The 18,851-nt window shown below is 52.5% G+C and overlaps 1 protein-coding gene and 1 pseudogene across 2 annotated transcripts; one reads left to right on the top strand and one right to left on the bottom strand.

Moving 5' to 3' along the window:
• Positions 1-1,164: 1,164 nt before the first annotated feature.
• On the bottom strand, positions 1,165-5,958 carry LOC123804965 (leukocyte-associated immunoglobulin-like receptor 2). 2 transcript variants are annotated; one of them, XM_045817407.1, is made up of 4 exons: positions 5,722-5,951; positions 5,278-5,325; positions 3,675-3,971; positions 1,165-2,054 (listed from the first exon to the last, which is right to left on the bottom strand). In XM_045817407.1, the coding sequence occupies exons 1-4, from the start codon at positions 5,810-5,812 to the stop codon at positions 1,903-1,905; spliced, it is 588 nt and encodes a 195-aa protein (XP_045673363.1). In that variant the 5' UTR covers positions 5,813-5,951; the 3' UTR covers positions 1,165-1,902. The 2 variants fall into 2 exon arrangements, with proteins under 2 accessions (XP_045673363.1, XP_045673364.1); XM_045817408.1 differs by having other exon boundaries at positions 1,912-2,244; positions 5,722-5,958.
• On the top strand, positions 5,876-17,243 carry LOC123804979 (annotated as a pseudogene).
• The last annotated feature ends 1,608 nt before the right edge of the window (positions 17,244-18,851 follow it).

Here is an 18,851-nt window from a genome sequence, read left to right as displayed (position 1 = left end):
AGGGGCTCCTTGTCAATCTACACAACTCGACAGGGCCCAGCGAAGGAGTGTGAATGTCTCAGAAAGCTCAGCAGGAAAGGACCTTTCTTGGCCAAGTCTGGGAAGCTGACCGGCATCTCGCAGAGAGGAGGACCCTCTCCCAGCAGGACACAGACACCAGCAGGACACAGGCATCTTGCAGGCAGCACGCCTGCCCTGGAGGAGCACCTTTCCCCCAGACAGGCTCAGATCCAGAGCAGAGAGGGGCTGGCACTTCCCTGGAGAGGAGGAGCCTCAGTGAGAGCAAAGGGAGCCTCCCTCCCCGTTGCCCTCACAGCCGGGACAGGGGAGGGCGCTGTCTCCCTGCGCAGCCCTGCTCTGCAGGAAATCAGGTGACTGGCCCTGGTCTCGTCCTGCGTCCTGGCTGCAGGGGGACCCAACGAGGGTGCAGCTCAGCCACACATGCAGCGTCTCACAGTCAAGCACCGTCCCCCGACACCGGAGCCCACAGCGTGCAGAGCTGGGCTGTTGACTCTAGTGGCCGAGTTTGGGTGAAGTGTAAGGGCGTGAGGTCAGAGGCTTGACAGGAAACTTCTGCCCCGGCGTCCATGCCAGGCTCCCAAGTCTCCAAGTGCTGCTGTGACAAATGCGCAATGCGCACCAGTGTGATGGCTCACAGCAACCCAGGTGTGTGATCTCAGGGTTCGGGAAGTCGGGAATAAAAAAGAGCTGACCTCGAGGTGTCAGATGTCAGAGAAGGTAGTCTGCAGGGCTACCTTCTCTCCTGGAGGCTCCAGGAAGAGTCCACCTCTTGTCTTCCAGCTTTTAGAGACCCCACATTCTGTGACAGGCGGCCCCTTCCTCCCTTGTCTTCAAAGCCAGTGGGTCCTTCTCAGGAGGCGTTCTTGGGACCCAGTGTCTGCTTCCTCCTCCACCTCTGATGAGCCTATGATGCCCTTGACCTTTGTCACTCACGCTATCCTGGGGTCACCTGATAAAGTGTCCACGTTCTTGCTTTCACTTCCCTGCATGGGAACCCAGACTGGGGCTGCTGGATGGAGGGAGATTCCCTGTTCAGGTTCTGAGGAGCAGCCCTGAAGGTCCGCTCAGAGGCTGCACCACTTTGTGTCCCCACCAGGGGGCCCAGGGGCTCCTGCTCTTCCCACAGGGTTGCCACACTCACTGTTTTTAGGTTATGTTTAATTTATTCTTCAATTACAGTAGACATATAATACATTATTTCACGTGTAAAGCAGAGGGGTTAGATATTTACCTACCTTATGACATGACTCCCCCCCCAGTAAGTCTAGTGCCCACCATTTAAAAATAATTTCCACAATAGTCGTCCTGAAGAGTGTGAGGTGATATCTCACTGTTGTTTTCACTGAAGTCCCTTCCCTGGACTTTAGATCCAAGTCAACTGGGACCCGAGGGGACAGATGCAGGAAACAGAGACCATTCCAGGAACAGAGGTGGGTGTGCAGGGGCTCAGAGCAGGTGCAGTTCCACAGGTGACAGGTGTGGGCCAGTCCAAGGTCTTCAGCAGCACAAGGCCAGCTCCCAGAAAGCAGGTGAGAACTTGGGGCTCCAGGAGGAGGAAGAGGGAGGCAGAGACTGCAGGGACCTGGGGCCTGTCTGAGATCCGGGAGAGGAGGGACACCCAGGCAGTAGTGGGGCAGGGCTGTGAGCGGGTGAGTGTCAGGTCTGGAGCCAAACCCTGGAGAAGGAGCCAGACCACACAGGAGGCCAGTCCCCGCTGCTCCTGCACCCTTCCGAGGACAGACTCCCCTGCACAGGGCAGCCTCCCCAGGGTCAATATGAAATTCAGAGAGAGAGGGTGACTCTGGATCTCTTGGGCTCCAGTGGGAGCCTGGGGCACTGGGGGAGACCCCTCTTGGAGGCTGGAGTCTAATTTATCTGGCATTAGCTCCCTTGTCTCCATTCCTGTGGTGGGTGTGGCCAACTGTGCCAGCTATGCCCAGCCTCTGCCAGAATTGCCACCAGGATCAGCAACACGACTCCAGAGAGGGCAATGCAGATATAGTTCCCCATAGTGTAATTCTGGGAGGCCAGGTCTGGAAGAAGAGGACAGGGGGTCACTGACAGGTGGATAAGAATCAGCCAAGCCCAGGACCTATGAGTCAGCAGCTCCTCCTCTATTTGGCAGGCCCGTCCTTTCCCCCATTCCCCTGGGCATGCTCCCAGGTGACTTAACACTTTGGGAGCCTGCTCCTATGCGTGGGGGCATGACACCTTCGGCTGTTCCTAGGAGTGAGAAAGGACCAGTGTTTGTCTCCTGCACAGACTTTCCCTTCCCTGGGAGCACCCAGCCCTTCCCCTCCCCAGCTCCAGGCCCCTGGGTCCACCCTCAGGTGTCACTACCAGTCCACCATAGCACCCCAGTTCAGGGCACAGCTGCAAACTCAGACTCACTCAAGGATCCAGGGAGAGTCTCCCCTCCCAACTCTCACACCCCCAGGTTGAACAGGCCTCTTGCAGTTGAGGAAGCAAGATCTCCCTGCCTGGTGAGTGTCCACCCACCAAGACAGAAGCAGGACCCCTCCCCACTGCCACCCCACCGGCCACTCCCCAGCAGAGCCACCAGGAGAGGAGGCTGCAGGCTGAGGTCCCCACTCTCCAGCCCCAGAGGTGCTCTGGGTGGGTGGGGGGGGACTCAGGTATCCAGGGGATCCTGTGAGGGTGCAGGAGAAGCCCTGAGCCCAGGTCCCTCCATGGCCTATACCTCTCAGCCTGGCCCTGCAGCTCCCACAGCGTCCACTCCCAGCCTCTTTCCCTGCACCTCTCAATACAGAGGATGCCCCCTGAACTCTCCCCAGAGAGGAAATAGGGACATGTGAGGGCAGCAGGATAAAATTCTTTGCGTCTACTTGTCTGAGGGGCTGGTCATCACTCACAGAGGCAAACAGGGCAGGAGTGGTGGGAGCCACCTCAGCTGACCACAGGGGGTCCTGCAGATTGATCCCACCTATCAGGGCCACTGTGTCTCCCTCAGTCCCCCAGGTCAGCGAGGGGTTATTGGTCAAGATAAACTGGACATGCTCAATGACCCACTAGAGATGAGTCACAGCAGCATAAAGAGCAAAGGGAAAGATAATACTAGGTTTTGAAGGTAAAATTCCTCTCCACATCACCTTCCTTGAGTCAGTCACTTGAAGCCTGACTCCAGGACCACTCAGGAGGTGACCACACAGACAGGAAGGAGAGTCTCTACCCAGAGGTCCCCCAAAGCACCTTCCAGCCCTGTTCAGAGACCCATGGACCCCATGACTTGCCCAGTGGTGGATGAACCACCCACAGGGGACACATTGTCTGAATCCCCCACTCGGCTTATCCAAGTGGACAAAGAAGGTTCAAAAACATTCTGAATGAATGACAAACGGTCCATTGAAGGGGGTCTGTCCCTGGAATTCCATTCCCCACCCAGCTCTGCAAGACAGCTCCCAGACCACCCCATGCTGGGGCTCTGTGTCCAGGCCATCATGGTGTCCAAATGGGAACAGGGCTCCAGGGCCCTGAGCCAGGTGTGAAGGCCCAGGGACAGGAGTGCAGAGGGGCAGGGGAACCTCAGGGCTGGGGGCCAGCAGGAGGGCAGGGAGCCTGGGACAGAGGACAGAGGTGGGGACAGGGTGCAGGAACCTGAGGCAAACCTGAGGGTAGAGAGAAGAGGTCCTCACCTGCCACCTTCAGCTCCAGGAACTCACTGGGTTCAGACCACCTGGGCCCTTTGAGATAGTGACACCAATAACTCCCAGCAGTGAATTCATTCACGGCATTGATGCAGTATCTGGCCTCTGTGCCCTGTAAACCACATTGAGACTTGCTTCTCTGATCCCTATAGTCAGATGTTCTGTTCTTCTCCACCAGACGGAATAGCTCAGCCCAGGCTGGGCCCCGGCACACGATGGTCACAGGCTGTCCCCGGAGGATCACAGGTTCAGGCTCAGCCCTGATGGAGGGTTTGGGCAGGGCCTCTGGGAGGAAGCAGAACACATCTCAGGGTCTCTCAGGAGGAAGTCACCACACTCACAGTTCCCCATTTTCTGTGATAACTTCTGTGCTTTTAGCAAATGTGCAGAGTTGTGCAACCATCCCCATGACTCAATTCAGAACATCCCACCATCCTTTCCCCAAACACCACCCTCTAAGTCCACTCAGGGGACTGTGAATCCTCATCACTGCAGAGTGATGCCTCTGACACAGGACCCCAAATGCTGGTCACATGTTGGGCTTTTCTCAGGGTTACACAGAAGGGACCAGAGCAGCCTAGGGCCCTGGGCCATCTCCCTGACCACAGCCACTTTCTAGGGGACAGAGATGTTGGGAGGGAGGCAGAGGGTGAGGATGATGGGTCACCTGTGGGGACAGGGAAGCAGGTGTCTGAAACGTGGGAGTGACCTGGGTCAGGATAGAAGGGCAGCTGGGTGACACTGTGGGGACAAATGGGGACTGGAGAGCTCCCCTAGGAGCCCAGTGAGGGGTGGAGCTCCACCCAGATCTGGTCACATGACCCAAGTGAATGGGGATTCCAACTGCATTTTCTACCTTCCTCACAGCCTATTCTTATTTTCTAGTATTGAGGGTCCTGAAAGCCCATGTGTGCCACGTGGCTGGGGGAGGATGGGAGAGAGGACTCGTAGCCCTGAAACAGGAAGATGGCATCACAGCATGTGATCCCTGATAGAGGCAGGTGCTGGCCGAGGCTTCCCACTTGTTTACTCACTCGCTCCCTTGCTCCTTCTTTCATCCACATCCTAGCTCCTCTCCATCCATCAGCAGAGGGACTCCATGTGCCACTGGCCCCACAAACACAAGACTTACACACAAGGACCTACTGCCTTGTCTAGAGGGTCCAGGGAGCACAGAGCCTGATGGAAGGATCATGCAAACCCACAGCCATATGCGGTGGCATGTACCCCAGTGAATGTGGGAGTCTCAGGGATGATGAGGGACAGCTGATCTCATCAGGGAGGCACATGGGAAAGGGACTGAGATGAGGTACAATGGTCAAGTGAGAACTAGCCCAGTCCAGTGAGAGGAGACATCAGCGTGGGAAGCTGTCGAGCGAACAGTACCAGAGTGTTTGTGGAAGTGAAAGCAAGGCTGTGTCTTGGCTGATCAGTGAGTCAGACAGCATGAGAACAGACCCATCCAGACAGAGGGAGGGGCCTGGGTCTCGTCCTACCTGAAGATAAGCCATCACAGGACTTTAAGGAATATTAATACTTTGTCAGAAAACCCAACATACATGAAAAATGGAATTTAAAAAGGTAGACTCACCCTCCTGCATGTGGCTGGTCTGCGTCAGGCAAAGCACTGGAAGAGTAGCTGTGGTGAAAAAAAAAAACACCCAGTGCCCAGCCTCCTCCCAGGGCTGCACTCAGGGGCCCTGATGGAGGCAGGGCTCAGCCCCTGAGAATGTCCAACTCCCTCCTCAGCATTACCTCTGAGCACAGCCCTTCTTCTGGCTCTGAGCTTCAACAAAGTCCCAATCCCCTCTCCCAACAGGTACTCAGTCTGAATCTGTCCCCACACCCAGGTACCCTCTTCTAGGATTCAGCTTTTCATGGTCACACTTGGGTCAGAGTCAGAGCTGAGGGGTCAGACCCCCAGGAGGGACCAGGAGTCCCCTGGGCTGGAGTCAGGACTCAAAAGGGATGAAGACACCTCCCCAGGCTATCACCCCTCTGTCCCAGGATGTTATCCCTCCATTCCAGCACTCACCGAGGACCAGGAGGAGGCTGGGAAGGGACTCCATGGCCAGACCTGCAGCCTGCAGGTCATAGAGCTGGATGGTGATGGACAGAGACTGCATCCAGCACAGTAGACAGGAAGTGTGGGTCAGGGGTTGTCCTGGGCTTGCTGCATCAATGTCCTCATGCAAAGGGGAAGAGCTAATGCAGAAGGTCTTGGTGGCACCCTGATTACAATTCCTGTGAGACACTGAAAGAGACTGGTGCCCTGCCCCATGCAGGAGGCTGCACCATACCCAGGGCCCAGGGAACCACAGCAGAACTGAGACCGTGTGCAGTACAGGGGTGGGGCTACAGCAGAGGCCGATGGCTGCGCTCACCAGGGCTAGGGCCCCAGTGACTGTGGCCCCAGATCACAGGCACTGTCTGTCATCAGTGCTGGCAGCGGGGCTCAGGCTACTGCTAGAGTCTCAGCCTTGGAGGCATACCCCCCATAAGAAATGTATATGGCACGTGGACCTGAGGGAAGCTGACAGCATGTTCAAGTCCACACATGCCACCAGCACATTCACCTAAGTCTCCTGGAGCTTCCAGCCAGAGCCAATCCACACTACTGAGTTGTTTCCCACTACTGCCAAGGCCAAGTGTGTCCTGGGAATTGCCCACCCTTTCAGGACAGAATCATATGGGCTGGAAAGATCAGCAAAAAAGATGTATGGAGAAGCATGGAAAGCATGCAGTTTATCCACAATGGCACCTGCATCTGTAACACCAAAGCCCTCCTGACACTGTCTCCTGGCGAGGACACATTTGGCTCTACCTCGTGGAGAAAGAGGTTTGGACCTAGTCTTGGGGTGGGGTTGTGGTGGGCATAGTAACAGCTGTGGTCCGGGGTCTCTCCCTGGTCATCATTGTGACTCTCGCTGTCCTCTACCAAAGGAAGAGCCCTAAGGGCGATGACACTGGCTGCAGCCCTTCAGAGAGGGTATCACTGGTTGCACGGGCTCCACAGAAGCCCCCCTCTGACACAGGGGGTCTGGTATAGAGCCTGCCTCCTGCACCTCCCCAGGGCCCAGTCATGTATATGTAGGTAGATGACCCCAGGGACATCACAGTGACAAGATCAACAAGTCCAAGTCTGCAGTGTATGTGGACATCTGGAAAACTGAGAAGAAGACCCAGATCCTACATGAAGTAAGACACAAAATCAAACTGGACTCTGGTGCAGGGACGTGGGCCAAAGCAATAGGGGAACTCGGACAAGGACAAGCACCCAAAAAGAGAAGAAGACAAAGACAAAGGACGTGTGTGAATATTCTATTTACTCTTCTGATGTGAGGAGCCAGTGGTGAGTGATGAAGACATGGAGTGAGTCTATGTATATAAATCATATGGCTGCTTTTTGTACTCTCTGCATTCAGGGTCATGTACAGTTGGAGAAACTCAGCATCATTCCAGTCTCTGTCTTAGGTGTGGTTTCCCTTCAGGGAGACGTACTGATCTTTAGTGTCCCATCTCCCTGAGCCACACCAGTCAGGGTCTCTTTTTTTTTTGTTTGTTTCTTTTTTGTTGTTAGTTCATTTTCCGAGGTGTTCTCCGTGGACGGAACTGATGAAGGAGGAGATGAAGAAGTGTCTAGAGAGTTCCCGCATCCTCCCCACAACTCATTCTGCCCCCTGGCAGCCCCCCCAACACAAACCTGTGCTTTCTGTATTCACTGAGAATGAAAGTAAAGACAGATCAGTAAACATGTATTTATATGTATCATCTCTCCAGTTGCTGGATTATTTTTTACTTATAAAAATATTTTTAATTTAAAAAGTCCTGAAAACTCATAGTTACATGGAGGTCATGGGACAATGTTGGGGAAGGGGACGTGATGGGCAGTGTCCACTTCTGGCCCCTTTAGTTTGGGGACTGTCCCGAGATGCTTCCTTTTCCTTCCTGGCATCCGTCCTCTTTGGGAGGGAGTCTGAGGGCTGAGTTCCAAGACAATTCTTAAGGAAATACAGCAGCATTGAGAGTTCAAGCTGTTTCCAGATGAGTTTCAAACCTCCCACAGATGTCACCAATTCTCTTCTCAGTCGGGGCACATGCCTGGGTTGCAGGCCAGGATTCAGTAGGGGGCATGTGAGAGGCAACCACGTATTGATGTTTCTCTCCCTCTCTTTCTATCTCCCTCCCTTCTGTCTAAAAATAAATAAATACAATCTTTTAAAACAATAAAATAAACTGAAATCTGCTTCTTGACCCTTATGGTATATTAAGAAAATCAAGGCACATTTGAAATGGTGGGCAGAACTTTTTCAATACCGACCCTCTCCCTAGGTGATGCCAATTTGAAATGCAGAGAGGTGAGTGAGTGCCTGGCTTCTCCTGCTGTGTGGGATCCTGTACCTACAGAGATACACTACAGAACAGGGGAAGATTGCAAACCACATATTGGATGCAGAGTTAGTATCCAAAATATATAAAGAAATCTCATAACTCAATAGTAAAAATAATTATTACAAGTGGGCAGAGGAAGTAAATAATTTTTGAAAGAAGACTTACAAATGGCCAACAGACACATGAAATGATGCTCAACATCACTAATGATCAAGGAAATGCAAATCACCGCCACAATGTGATATCACCTCACACCTGTTGGAGGTAAGTAGTATTGGTAAGGATGTGGAGATAAGGAAATCCCAGTCAGGTCCCCAGTAGGGGGCGCATGAGAGGCAACCACACACTGATGTTTCCCTCTCTGCCTTGCCATCTCTCTAAAAGTAAATAAATAAAATCTTAAAAACAGAAAGTAGATAAAATAAGATTATGTGTCTGTTTACATGTTTTTCACATATTATTTTTTCATTCAGAAAACTAGAAAATAACAAAAATAGTCACCTCCGATATGAGGGGATACAAGGGGAAGGGAATAGAATCAAGTGGCCATCTCTGATTGTACCATTCCAGCAGTTGTCTCTTCTGGAACCTGAAAATATTCTCCATATTCAAGATACAATTAAATCATAAAAGATGAAAAGACATACTCTGACATGAATATAAACAAATAAAAATAAATAGGAGCCTATTGATATTCACTCACGACAGCTACATGGTAAACCCCCCACCCCTCAATAAAGGAAATTTATGAATTTGCCAAGAATTGGGTTTTCAAATAAGTGACACGGGTACAACATAAATGAACCTGTAAAGTTACCCCAGGTGGGAAATACCTGTGTGGATGGACACCGTGCTTCCTCCCTGATACTAAGTGGTCCATAAAGAACAAAATCCCAAAATCCCAGGAGCCCTGACTTAGTGTAACCCGAGGTCACTTTTTCTAAATACTGTTCTCAATAAAAGGGACCCGAGATCAGTGGGGGCCCCTGGTCCAGGTCAGGAGCCCAGATGGGCCCGGGCTCCCTGTCCATGTACAAAGTGCAATGGGGCCCAGCTAAAGAGTACCGGTGTCTCAGAAAACAAAGCAGGAAAGGACCTTCTGAGGCTAAGTCTGGGGAATGACCAGCATCACAGAGGGAGGGGAACCTGCTCCCAGCAGGACACAGGCACCTTGCAGGCAGCAAGCCTGCCCTGGAGGAGCCCCTTCCTCCCTGAGACCAGCTCAGATCCAGAGCAGAGAGGGGCAGGCACTTCCCTGGGGAGGGGGAGCCTCAGTGAGAGCAAAGGGAGCCTCCCCTCCCCGTGTGTGTGTGCTGTCCATGCTGGGACAGGGGAGGGCAGGAGTCTCCCTGCACAGCCCTGCTCTGTGCGAAAACAGGTGACTGGCCCTCCTCATGTCCTGTGTCCCAGCTGCACAGGGGGACCCAGCGGGGGTGCAGAGCAGCCACACATGCAAGGTCACACAGTCAAGCCCAGTCCCCCAGACCCAGGAGCCCAGGGTAGCCCGGCTGGGCTTCTGGCTCTGGTGGCAGAGTCTGGGAGAAGTGTCACGGAGTGAGGTCAGAGGCTTGTCAGGAAACCTCTGCCACAATTTCCCGAAGATGCTCGGGGGCATCCTGAGACCCCAGAGTGTTGAACACCAGGCTCCTGAGAGCCCCCGCACTGCTGTGACAAATGCACACCAGCGTGGTGGCTCACAGCCGCGCAGATGTGTGATCTCAGTGCCCAGGAGGTCAGAAATCTGAACAGGATGACCTCAGTGTGTCCAGGGCCACCTTCTCTCCTGGAGGCTCCAGGGAGAGTCTGTCCCTTGTCTTCCAGCATCTAGAGACCTCGAATTCTGTGACACTGGGCCCCTTCCTCCCTCGTCTTCAAAGCAAGTGGGTCCTTCTCAAGAGGCGTCACTCGAACCCAGTGTCTGCTTCCTCCTCCACCTCTGAGGAGTCTGTGATGCCCTTGAACTTTGTGAGTCACGCTGTCCTGGGGGCGCATGTACAAGTGTCCACTTCCCTGCTGTCACTTCCCTGCATGGGAACCTGGACTGGGGCTGCTGGATGGAGGGAGATTCCCTGTTCACATTCTGAGGACCAGCCCTGCAGATCCACTCAGAGGCTGCACCACTTTGTGTCCCCACCAGGGGGCCCAGGGGCTCCTGCTCCTCCACAGCTTTGCCACACTCGCTGTTTTTAGGTTAGTATGTTTAATTTATTCTTCAATTTCAGTTGACATATAATATCTTATGTCAAGCGTACAGCACAGGGGTTAGACATTTACATACCTTATGAAGTGACCTCCCCAGTAAGTCTAGTGCCCACCATTTAAAAATGATTTCAGCATAGTCGTCTGAGGAGTGTGAGGTGATGTCTCATTATTGTTTTCACTGAAGTCCCTTCCATGGACTTTAGATTGAAGTCAACTGGGACCCGAGGGGACAGATGCAGGAGACAGAAACCACTCCAGGAACAGAGGTGAGTGGGAGGGACCCAGAGCTGGTGCAGTTCCACAGGTGACAGGTGTGGGCAAGACCAAGGTCTTCAGCAGTACAAAGCCAGTCCCCGGAAAGCAAGTGACTACTCGGTCTCCAGGAGGAGGAAGAGGGAGGCAGAGGCTGCAGGGACCTGGGGCCTGTCTGAGATCCAGGAGAGAGGGGACACCCAGGCAGGAGTGGGGCAGGACTGTGAGTGGGTGAGGGTCAGGTCTGAAGCCAAACCCTGGAGAAGGAGATGGACCACACAGGAGGCCAGTCCCCGCTGCTCCTGCACCCTTCCCAGGACAGAGTACCATACACACAGCAGTCTCACCAGGGGCACCATGAAACTCACAAGACACAAGTGGCTCTTGGGCTTCAGTGTGAGCCTGAGGCCATGGAGAGGCCTCTCCTAGTGGCCTGGAGTCTAATATCTCTGGCTGGATATCCCTTGTGTCCATCCCTGTGGTCCGTGTGGCCACTTGTGCCACCTGTGCCCAGTCTCTTCCAGGATCACCACCAGGATCAGCAACACCACACAAGAAAGGCCAATGCAGACAAACTTCCCCACCATGTAATTTTGGCAGGTGGGGGCTGGAAGAAGAGGACAGGGGGTCACTGACAGGTGGAGAAGGATCACCTAATCCCAGGACCTCTGAGACAAGAGCTCCTCCTTCACTGGGCAGGGCCATCCCTTCCAGCATCCCCCTGTGCATGCTCCCAGGTGACTTACCTGTCTGAGAGCCCACTCCTGTGGGTAACAGAGTGACTTCTGTGGTCGTTCCTAGGAGTGAGAAAGGACCAGTGCTTCTCTTCTGCACAGACCCTCCCTCCCCCTGGAACATTCAGACCCTGCCCTCCCCACCTCCAGGCCCCTGGGTCCAAACCCCCAGGGTTCACTACCAGTCAACTGCAGGAAAGCAGCTCAGAGCACAGCTGCAAACTCAGACTTGCTCAGGGATCCAGGGAGAGTCTCCCCTCCTGGCTCTCACCCCCAAGGCTGAACAGGCCTCTTGCAGTTGAGGGTGCAAGATCTCCCTGCCTGCTGAGTGTCCACCTTCCAAGAGAGCAGCAGGACCCCTCCCCACTGTCACCCTGCTGCCCACTCCCCAGCAGAGCCCGCAGGAGTAGACATCCCAGGATGAGGTCCCCAGTCCCCAGCCCAGGAGGGGCTCCTGTGAGGGGGCAGGAGAAGCCCTGAGCCCAGGTTCCTCCTCAGCCTGTGCCTCTCAGCCTGGCTCTGCAGCTCCCACAGCGTCCACACCCGGCCTCTTTCTCTGCACCTCTCAGTACAGAACACACCCCCTGCACTCCCAGGAAAGGGGACCAGATATGTGTGGACATCGGGATGAGTTCTCTGCTTCTACTTCTCTGAGGGGCTAGTCATCACTCACAGAGACAAGCAGGGTGGGGGTGGTGGGAACCATCTCACCTGGTCACATGACCATGGTGTCCTGAAGACTGATCCCAGAAATCAGGACCACTGTGTCTCCTACAGTCCCCCAGGGCAGTGAGGGGTTATAGGTCAGGATAAACTGGACATGCCCACTGACCCACTGGAGTCTGAGTCACAGCTGCATAAAGAGCAAAGGGAGAGACAATACAAGGTTTTAAAGGGAGAATTCCTCCCTCCTCACCACACTCCCTGACCAGGGTCATTTCAAATGAGACTCCAGAACCTCTCAGGAGCTGACCTCACATATGAGAAGGACAGCCTCATCCCAGAGGTCCCCCAAGCACCATTCAGCCCTGGTCAGGGACCCATTAAACCACATGACTTGCCCAGTGGTGCATAGACCACCCAAAGGGGACACACTGACTGAGGTCCCCACACAGAGTCTGCCCAAGAGCACAAAAATGGCTGAAAACCATTCTGAGTGAAAGGACCAAAGGTCCCTTGAAGAGGGTCTGTCCCAGGAAGTCTACTCCCCACCCAGTCCTGCAAGACACCTCCCAGCCCACCCCATGCTGGGTCTCGGTGTCCAAGCCATCATCCTTTATGGATGGGACCAGGACTCCAGGGCCCTGAGCAGAGTGTGGACAAGGGACAGGAGTGCAGAGGGGCAGGGGAACCACAAGGCTGATGGCCAGCAGGAGGGCAGAGAGCCTGGGACAGAGGACAGGGGTGGGGACAGGGTGCAGGGACCTGGGGAAACCTGAGGGTGGAGTGGAGATGTTCTCACCTGCCACCTTCAGCTCCAGGATCTCACTGCGCTCAGACCAGGTAGACCCTTTACGTTAAAAGCAGAAATAATTCAAAGCAGTGAGTTCATTCACCGTGTCGATGTGGAATGTGGCCTCTGCCCAGTGTGACCCACATTGAGACACATTTCTCTGATCCCAATGGACAGATCTTTCACTCTTGTCCTCCAGACGGAATAGCTCAGCCCAGGCTGGGCGCCGGCACATGATGGTCACAGGCCGTCTCAGGAGGATCACAAAACCCCCCTCAGCACTGATGTAGGGTCTGGGCAGGACCCCTGGGAGGAAGCAGAACAGATCTCGAGTCCCTCAGGAGGAAGCCACCACACTCACACTCCCCTGTTTTCTGGGTTCAGTTCCATATTTTTAGCAAACTTTCAGAGCTGTGCAACCATCCCCAAGACCCAGTTTATAATATCCCACCATCCCTTTCCTCAAACACCACCCCCTAAACCCACTCCAGTAACTGAATCCTCATCACTACAGACTGATGCCCCTGACACAGGACCCGAAGTCCTGATCACATGTTGGGCTTTTCTCAGGGTGACACGGGAGGGTCAGAGAAGCCTGGGGTCCTGGGCACTACTCCCTGCCAATGGTCACTTTCTAGGGGACAGACACACTGGGAGGGAGGTAGAGGGTGAGGGTGACAGTCACGTGTGGGGACAAAGAAGCAGGTGTCTGAGATGTGGGAGTGACCTGGGCTGGGACTGATGGACAGCTGGATGACACTATGGGGACCAGTGGGGGCTGCAGAGCTCCACTGGAAGCCCATGGGGGTGGAGCTCCACCCAGATCTGGTCACATGACCCAAGTGAATGGGGATTCCAACTGCATTTTCTGCCTTCTTTGCAGCCTACTCTTATTTTCTTGTATTGAGGGTCCTGAAACCCCATGTGTGCCTTGTGGCTGAGAAGCAGGGAGGAGAGGGCTGGTAGCCCTAAAACGGGAAGATGGCACCACAGCACGTGATCCCAGAGAGAGGCAGGCGCTGGCCGAGGCTCCCCACCCATTAACTCACTCCCTCCCTCATTCTTTCATCCACATCCTAGCTCCTCTCCATCCATCTACACAGGGGCTCCATGTGCCAATGGCCCCACAGACACGAGACTCACAAACAAGGACCTGCCCCTTGTCTGGTGGGAAGAGGGAAGGCAGAGGCTGATGAAGGGATCACATGGTGACATGTACCCAGGTGAGTGTATGAGTCTCGAGGCTGACCAGGGACAGCTGATCTCATCAGGAAGGCACATGGGAAAGGGACTCAGCTGAGATACAGTGGCCAAGTGTGAATCAGCCCAGCCCAGTGAGAGGACAGTCAGCCTGGGAGGAGGTCAGGTCCAGCAGGACAAGAGTGTTTGTGGAAGTGAAAGAAAGGCTGTGTCTCTGCAGATCAGTGGGTCAGACAGCATGAGAACAGACCCATCCAGACAGAGAGAGAGCTTGGGGCTCATCCTAGCTGAAGATAAGCCATCACAGGACTGTAAGGAATATTAATACTTTGCCAGAAAACACAACATATATTTTAAAAAGTGAATTTAAAAGATAGACTTACTGTTCTGCATGTGGATGGTCTGGGCCAGGCAGAGCACTGGAAGAGAAGCTGTGGTGAGAAAAATGCTCAGCGCCCGGCCTCCTCCTAGGGCTGAACTCAGGGCCCTGATGGAGGCAGGGCTCAGCCCCCAAGAATGTTCAACTCCCTTCTCAGCATTACCTCTGAGCACAGCCCTCCTTCTTGCTCTGAGTTTCAACAATGCCCCAATCCCCTCTCCCAAACAGGTACTTAGTCTGAACCTCTCCCCATACCCACTTCTGGGACTCAACCTTCCATGGTCAGACTTGGGTTGGGATTAGAGCTGAGGGTTCAGACCCCCAGGAAGGACCAGGAGTCCCCTGGGCTGGAGTCAGGACTCAAAAGAGATGAAGACACCTTCCCAGGATATCACCTCCTGTGTCCCAGGACATTATCCCTCCATTCCAGCACTCACCCAGGACCAGGAGGAGGCTGGGAAGGGACTCCGTGGCCAGACCTGCAGCCTGCAGGTCCTGGAGCTGGATGCTGAAGGACAGAGCCTGCAGCTGGCACAGTGCTCAGGAAGTGTGGGTCAGGGTTTTTCCAGGGGTTGCTACAACAATGTCCCATGCAAAGAAGAAGAGCTAATGCAGATGGTCCTCAGTATGGGTTGAGTACAATACTTGTGAGGAACTGAGAGAGCCTGGAGCCCTGCTGGGTGCAAGAGGCTGCACCCAGCCCAGGGCCCAGGGAACAGCAGCAGGGCTGAGACCTTGTGCAGTACAGCATCGGCGCTGCAGCAGAGGCCGATAGCTGTGCCCACAGGACCTGGGCAGTGACTGTGGCCCCAGATCACAGGCACTGTCTGTGGTCAGTGCTGGCAGTGGGGCTCAGGCTGCTGACTAGTGGAGTCTCAGCCTTGGACATATACACCCCAAAAGAAATCTATATGGCCCACCTACTCAAGGGAAGCTGACAGCATGTTCAATCTACAGATGAGACCAACCCATTGGCCTTAGTCTCCTGGAGCTTTCAGCCAGAGCTGACCCACACTACCGTGTTGTTTCCAACTACTGCCAAGGCCAAGTGTGTCCTGGGAATTGCCCTCCCTTTCAGGACAGAATCATATGGGCTGCAGAGATCAGCAAGAAAGACACATAAATCAGCATGGAAAGCATGCAGTTTATCCACAATGGCCCCTGCACCTGTGACGCCAAAGCCCTCCTGACCCCATCACCCGGCGAGGACACATTTGGCTCTACCTTGGGGAGAAAGTGGTTTGGCCCGAGTCTCAGTGTGGGATGGTGGTGGGCATAGTGACAGCTGTGGTCGGGGGTCTCTCCCTGGTCATCACTGTGACTCTCGCTGTCCTCTACGAAAAGAAGAGCCCTAAAGGGGATGACACTGGCTGTAGCCCCTCAGAGAAGATGTCACTGGTTAAGTTGGCTCACAGAAGCCCCCCTCTGACACAGGGGGTCTGGTATAGAGCCTGACTCATGCACCTCTCCAGATGCCAGGTATGTGTGTGCAGTTAGATGACCCCGAGGACATCACAGTGACGGGATCAACATGTCCAAGTCCGCAGTGTATGTGGACTTCTGGAAAACTGAGAAGACCCAGATTGTACCTGAAGCAAGAAACAATGACAAACTGGGCTCTGGTGCAGAGACATGGGCAAAAGCAACAGGGGGCCTCAGACGAGGACAATGAGAGAGAGGGAGATGTGGACAAAGGCCGTGTGTGAATATTCTATTTACTCTTCTGATGTGAGGAGCCAGTGGTGAGTGATGAAGACCTGGTGTGAGTCTATGTATATAAATTATATGACTACTTTTTGTACTTTTTTGCATTCAGGGTCATGTATAGTGGGACAAATTCAACAGCATTCCTGTCTCCATCCTTAAGTATGATGTGCCTTCATGGAGACGTAGAGACCCTTTTGTATCCCAGAGAGACACGGCCTTTTTTCCCAAGGTCAGAACCAGTCTTAGCTCTGATTGTAGCTGCAGGGTAAAGACACTATGGGGGACAGATACCCAGGATGGCTGTCACCCCTTGTCCCCTCTGACTCTTTGGTTGTACTTCTTAGGAAACGCCTATTAGCTATGCCACATGCAGACAAGGTGGGAAGTTTTTATTGATGGTTTTTCTCTCTCGAAGTCACAGGGAAGTTTTGCTTTCCCTCTGGTGTACATGGACTTGAATGTTACACCCCTTCCATGTTAGCCTGTGCCTTCATCAGAGCAGCATGAGCCTGGATGACTGCCAGAGGTCACATTGTCCTCGGGCCTTTTAGACCAATGATGTTTCCATGTCCTTGCAAGAGAAAAACTGAGGTCTTGCTTGAGGAGAGGGACAGGTATCTGCTAAATTATTTTTTCTGAAGATTTTATTTATTTATTTTTAGGGTAGGGAAGGGAGAGAGAAAGAGAGGGAGAGAAACAACAGTGGGTGGTGGCCTCTCATGCGCCCCCACTGGATACCTGCCCACAACCCAGGCATGTGCTCTGAGTGGGATTTGAACTGGTGACCCTTTGGTTCACAAACTGGCACTCATCCACTCAGCCACACCAGCAGGGGCTGTGATAGTCTTTCCAGCATCCTTCTTGCTGGAAATGAGAGTCCCCACACAGTCACAGGAACAGAGGTTCACTTCCTTCTAACTCTGCAGGAACTCTTCCTTCTAAGTGGCCTGTCTGCAGGACCCCGGAGCGCTCTCTGGGGAATGATCTTCCTTCTGAAGCTTCAGTCTCAGCTTCATGGTGACCTCAGGGTCCCCTGATGTTAAAGACAGGCTAGATTTTTAGGTCAGGAAGTGGGGCCAGGACTTGTACTTTGGGAATCTCTCCTCTGTGCCTGTCTGGCTTTTTTGTTGGTTCATTTTCCACAGTTTTCCCTGCACACGGAACTGATGAAGGAGGAGATGAGGAAGTGTCTAGACAATTCCCACATCCTCCCCAACATCTCATTCTGCCCCCGGTAGCCCCGCCCCATCACAAACCTGTGCTTTCTGTCTTCACTGAGAGTGAAAGCAAAGGGGGATCAGTAAACACGTATTTATATCTGCCATCCATGAGGCCCTTGGGTTAGTTTTTACTAAAGTAGTTTTTTCTACTTTAAAATGACGCAAAAACCTCACAGTTACATGGCGATCCCAGGACTGCTTTGAGGAAGGGGAAGTGATTGGCAGTGTCCACTTCTCTCCCCTTTAGTTTGGGGACTGTCCCCAGATGCTCCCTTTTCCTTCCTGGTATCCATCCTCTTTGGAGGGAGGCTGGGGGCTGAGTTCCAAGACAATTCTTTGAGGAATAAAGCAGCATTTGGAATTCAAGCTGTTTCCAGGTGAGCTTCAAACCTCCCACAGATGTGACCAATTCTATTCTCAGTCAGGGCATATACCTGGGTTGCAGGCTAGGACCCAGTAGGGGCCATGTGAGAGGCAACTATGTATTAATGTTTCTCTCCCTTTCTATCTCCTTTCCCTTCTCTCTAAAAATAAATAAGTAAACTCTTTTAAAACAATAAAATAAACTAAAATCTGCTTCTTGACCCTTATAGTAGATTAAGAGAACCAAGGCTCATTTGAAATGGTGAGGAGAATTTTTTCCATACTGACTCTCTCTCGAGGTGAAGCCAAATTGAAATGTAGAGGGGTGAGTGATTGCTGGCTTTCCCACCTGTGTGAGATTCTGTACCTACAGAGACACCCTACAGAACAGGGGAAGATTGCAAACCACATATTGGATGCAGGGTTAATATCCAAAATATATAAAGAAATCATATAATTGAATAGCAAAAATAATTATTAGAAATAAGAAGAGGAAGTAAATACTTTTTGAAAGAATACTTACAAATGTTCAACAGACACATGAAATGATGTTCAACATCGCTAATCATCAAGGAAATGCAAATCAACAGCACAATGTGATATCACCTCACACCTGTTGGAGGTAAGTAGTGTTGCTAAGGATGTGGAGATAAGAAAATCCCAGTCAGGTCCCCAGTAGGGGGCGCACGAGAGGCAACCACACATTGATGTTTCTCTCCATCTTTCCCTCTTCCCCTCTCTCTAAAAATAAATAAATAAAATCTTTATAAAAGAGAAAGTAGGTAAAATAAGGTCACATGTGTCTTTACCTGCTTTTCACATATTATTTTTTCCTTCTGAAAAAAGGAAATGAACAAAAATAGTCACGTCCAATATGTGGGGATAGAAGGGGAAGGGAATAGAATCAAGTGGTCATCTCTGATTGTACCATTCCAGGCAGTTGTCACTTCTGAAACATGAAAATATTCTCCATATTAAAGACACAATTAAGTCATAAAAGATGAAAAACACAGTCTGACATGAATATAAACAAATAAAAATAAATAGAGGCTATTGATATTCACTCACCATGGCTACATGGTAAAACCAATAAATATAAAAAGGAAATCTATGAATTTGCTAGGAATTTGGTTTTCCTATAAGGGACACAGGTACAACATAAATGAACCTGTAAAGTTACCCCAGGTGGGAAATACCTGTGTGGATGGACACCGTGCTTCCTCCCTGATACTCAGTGGTCCGTACAGAACAAAACCCCAGGTC

The sequence above is a fragment of the Phyllostomus hastatus genome, unplaced genomic scaffold (assembly GCF_019186645.2).
Source record: "Phyllostomus hastatus isolate PE091 unplaced genomic scaffold, TTU_PhHast_1.1 phas_scaffold_261, whole genome shotgun sequence".
In the NCBI taxonomy this organism is placed as follows: Eukaryota; Metazoa; Chordata; class Mammalia; order Chiroptera; family Phyllostomidae; genus Phyllostomus; species Phyllostomus hastatus.
Note: the sequence above shows the minus strand (reverse complement) of the source record. Positions and strands in the feature narration are given on the sequence as shown.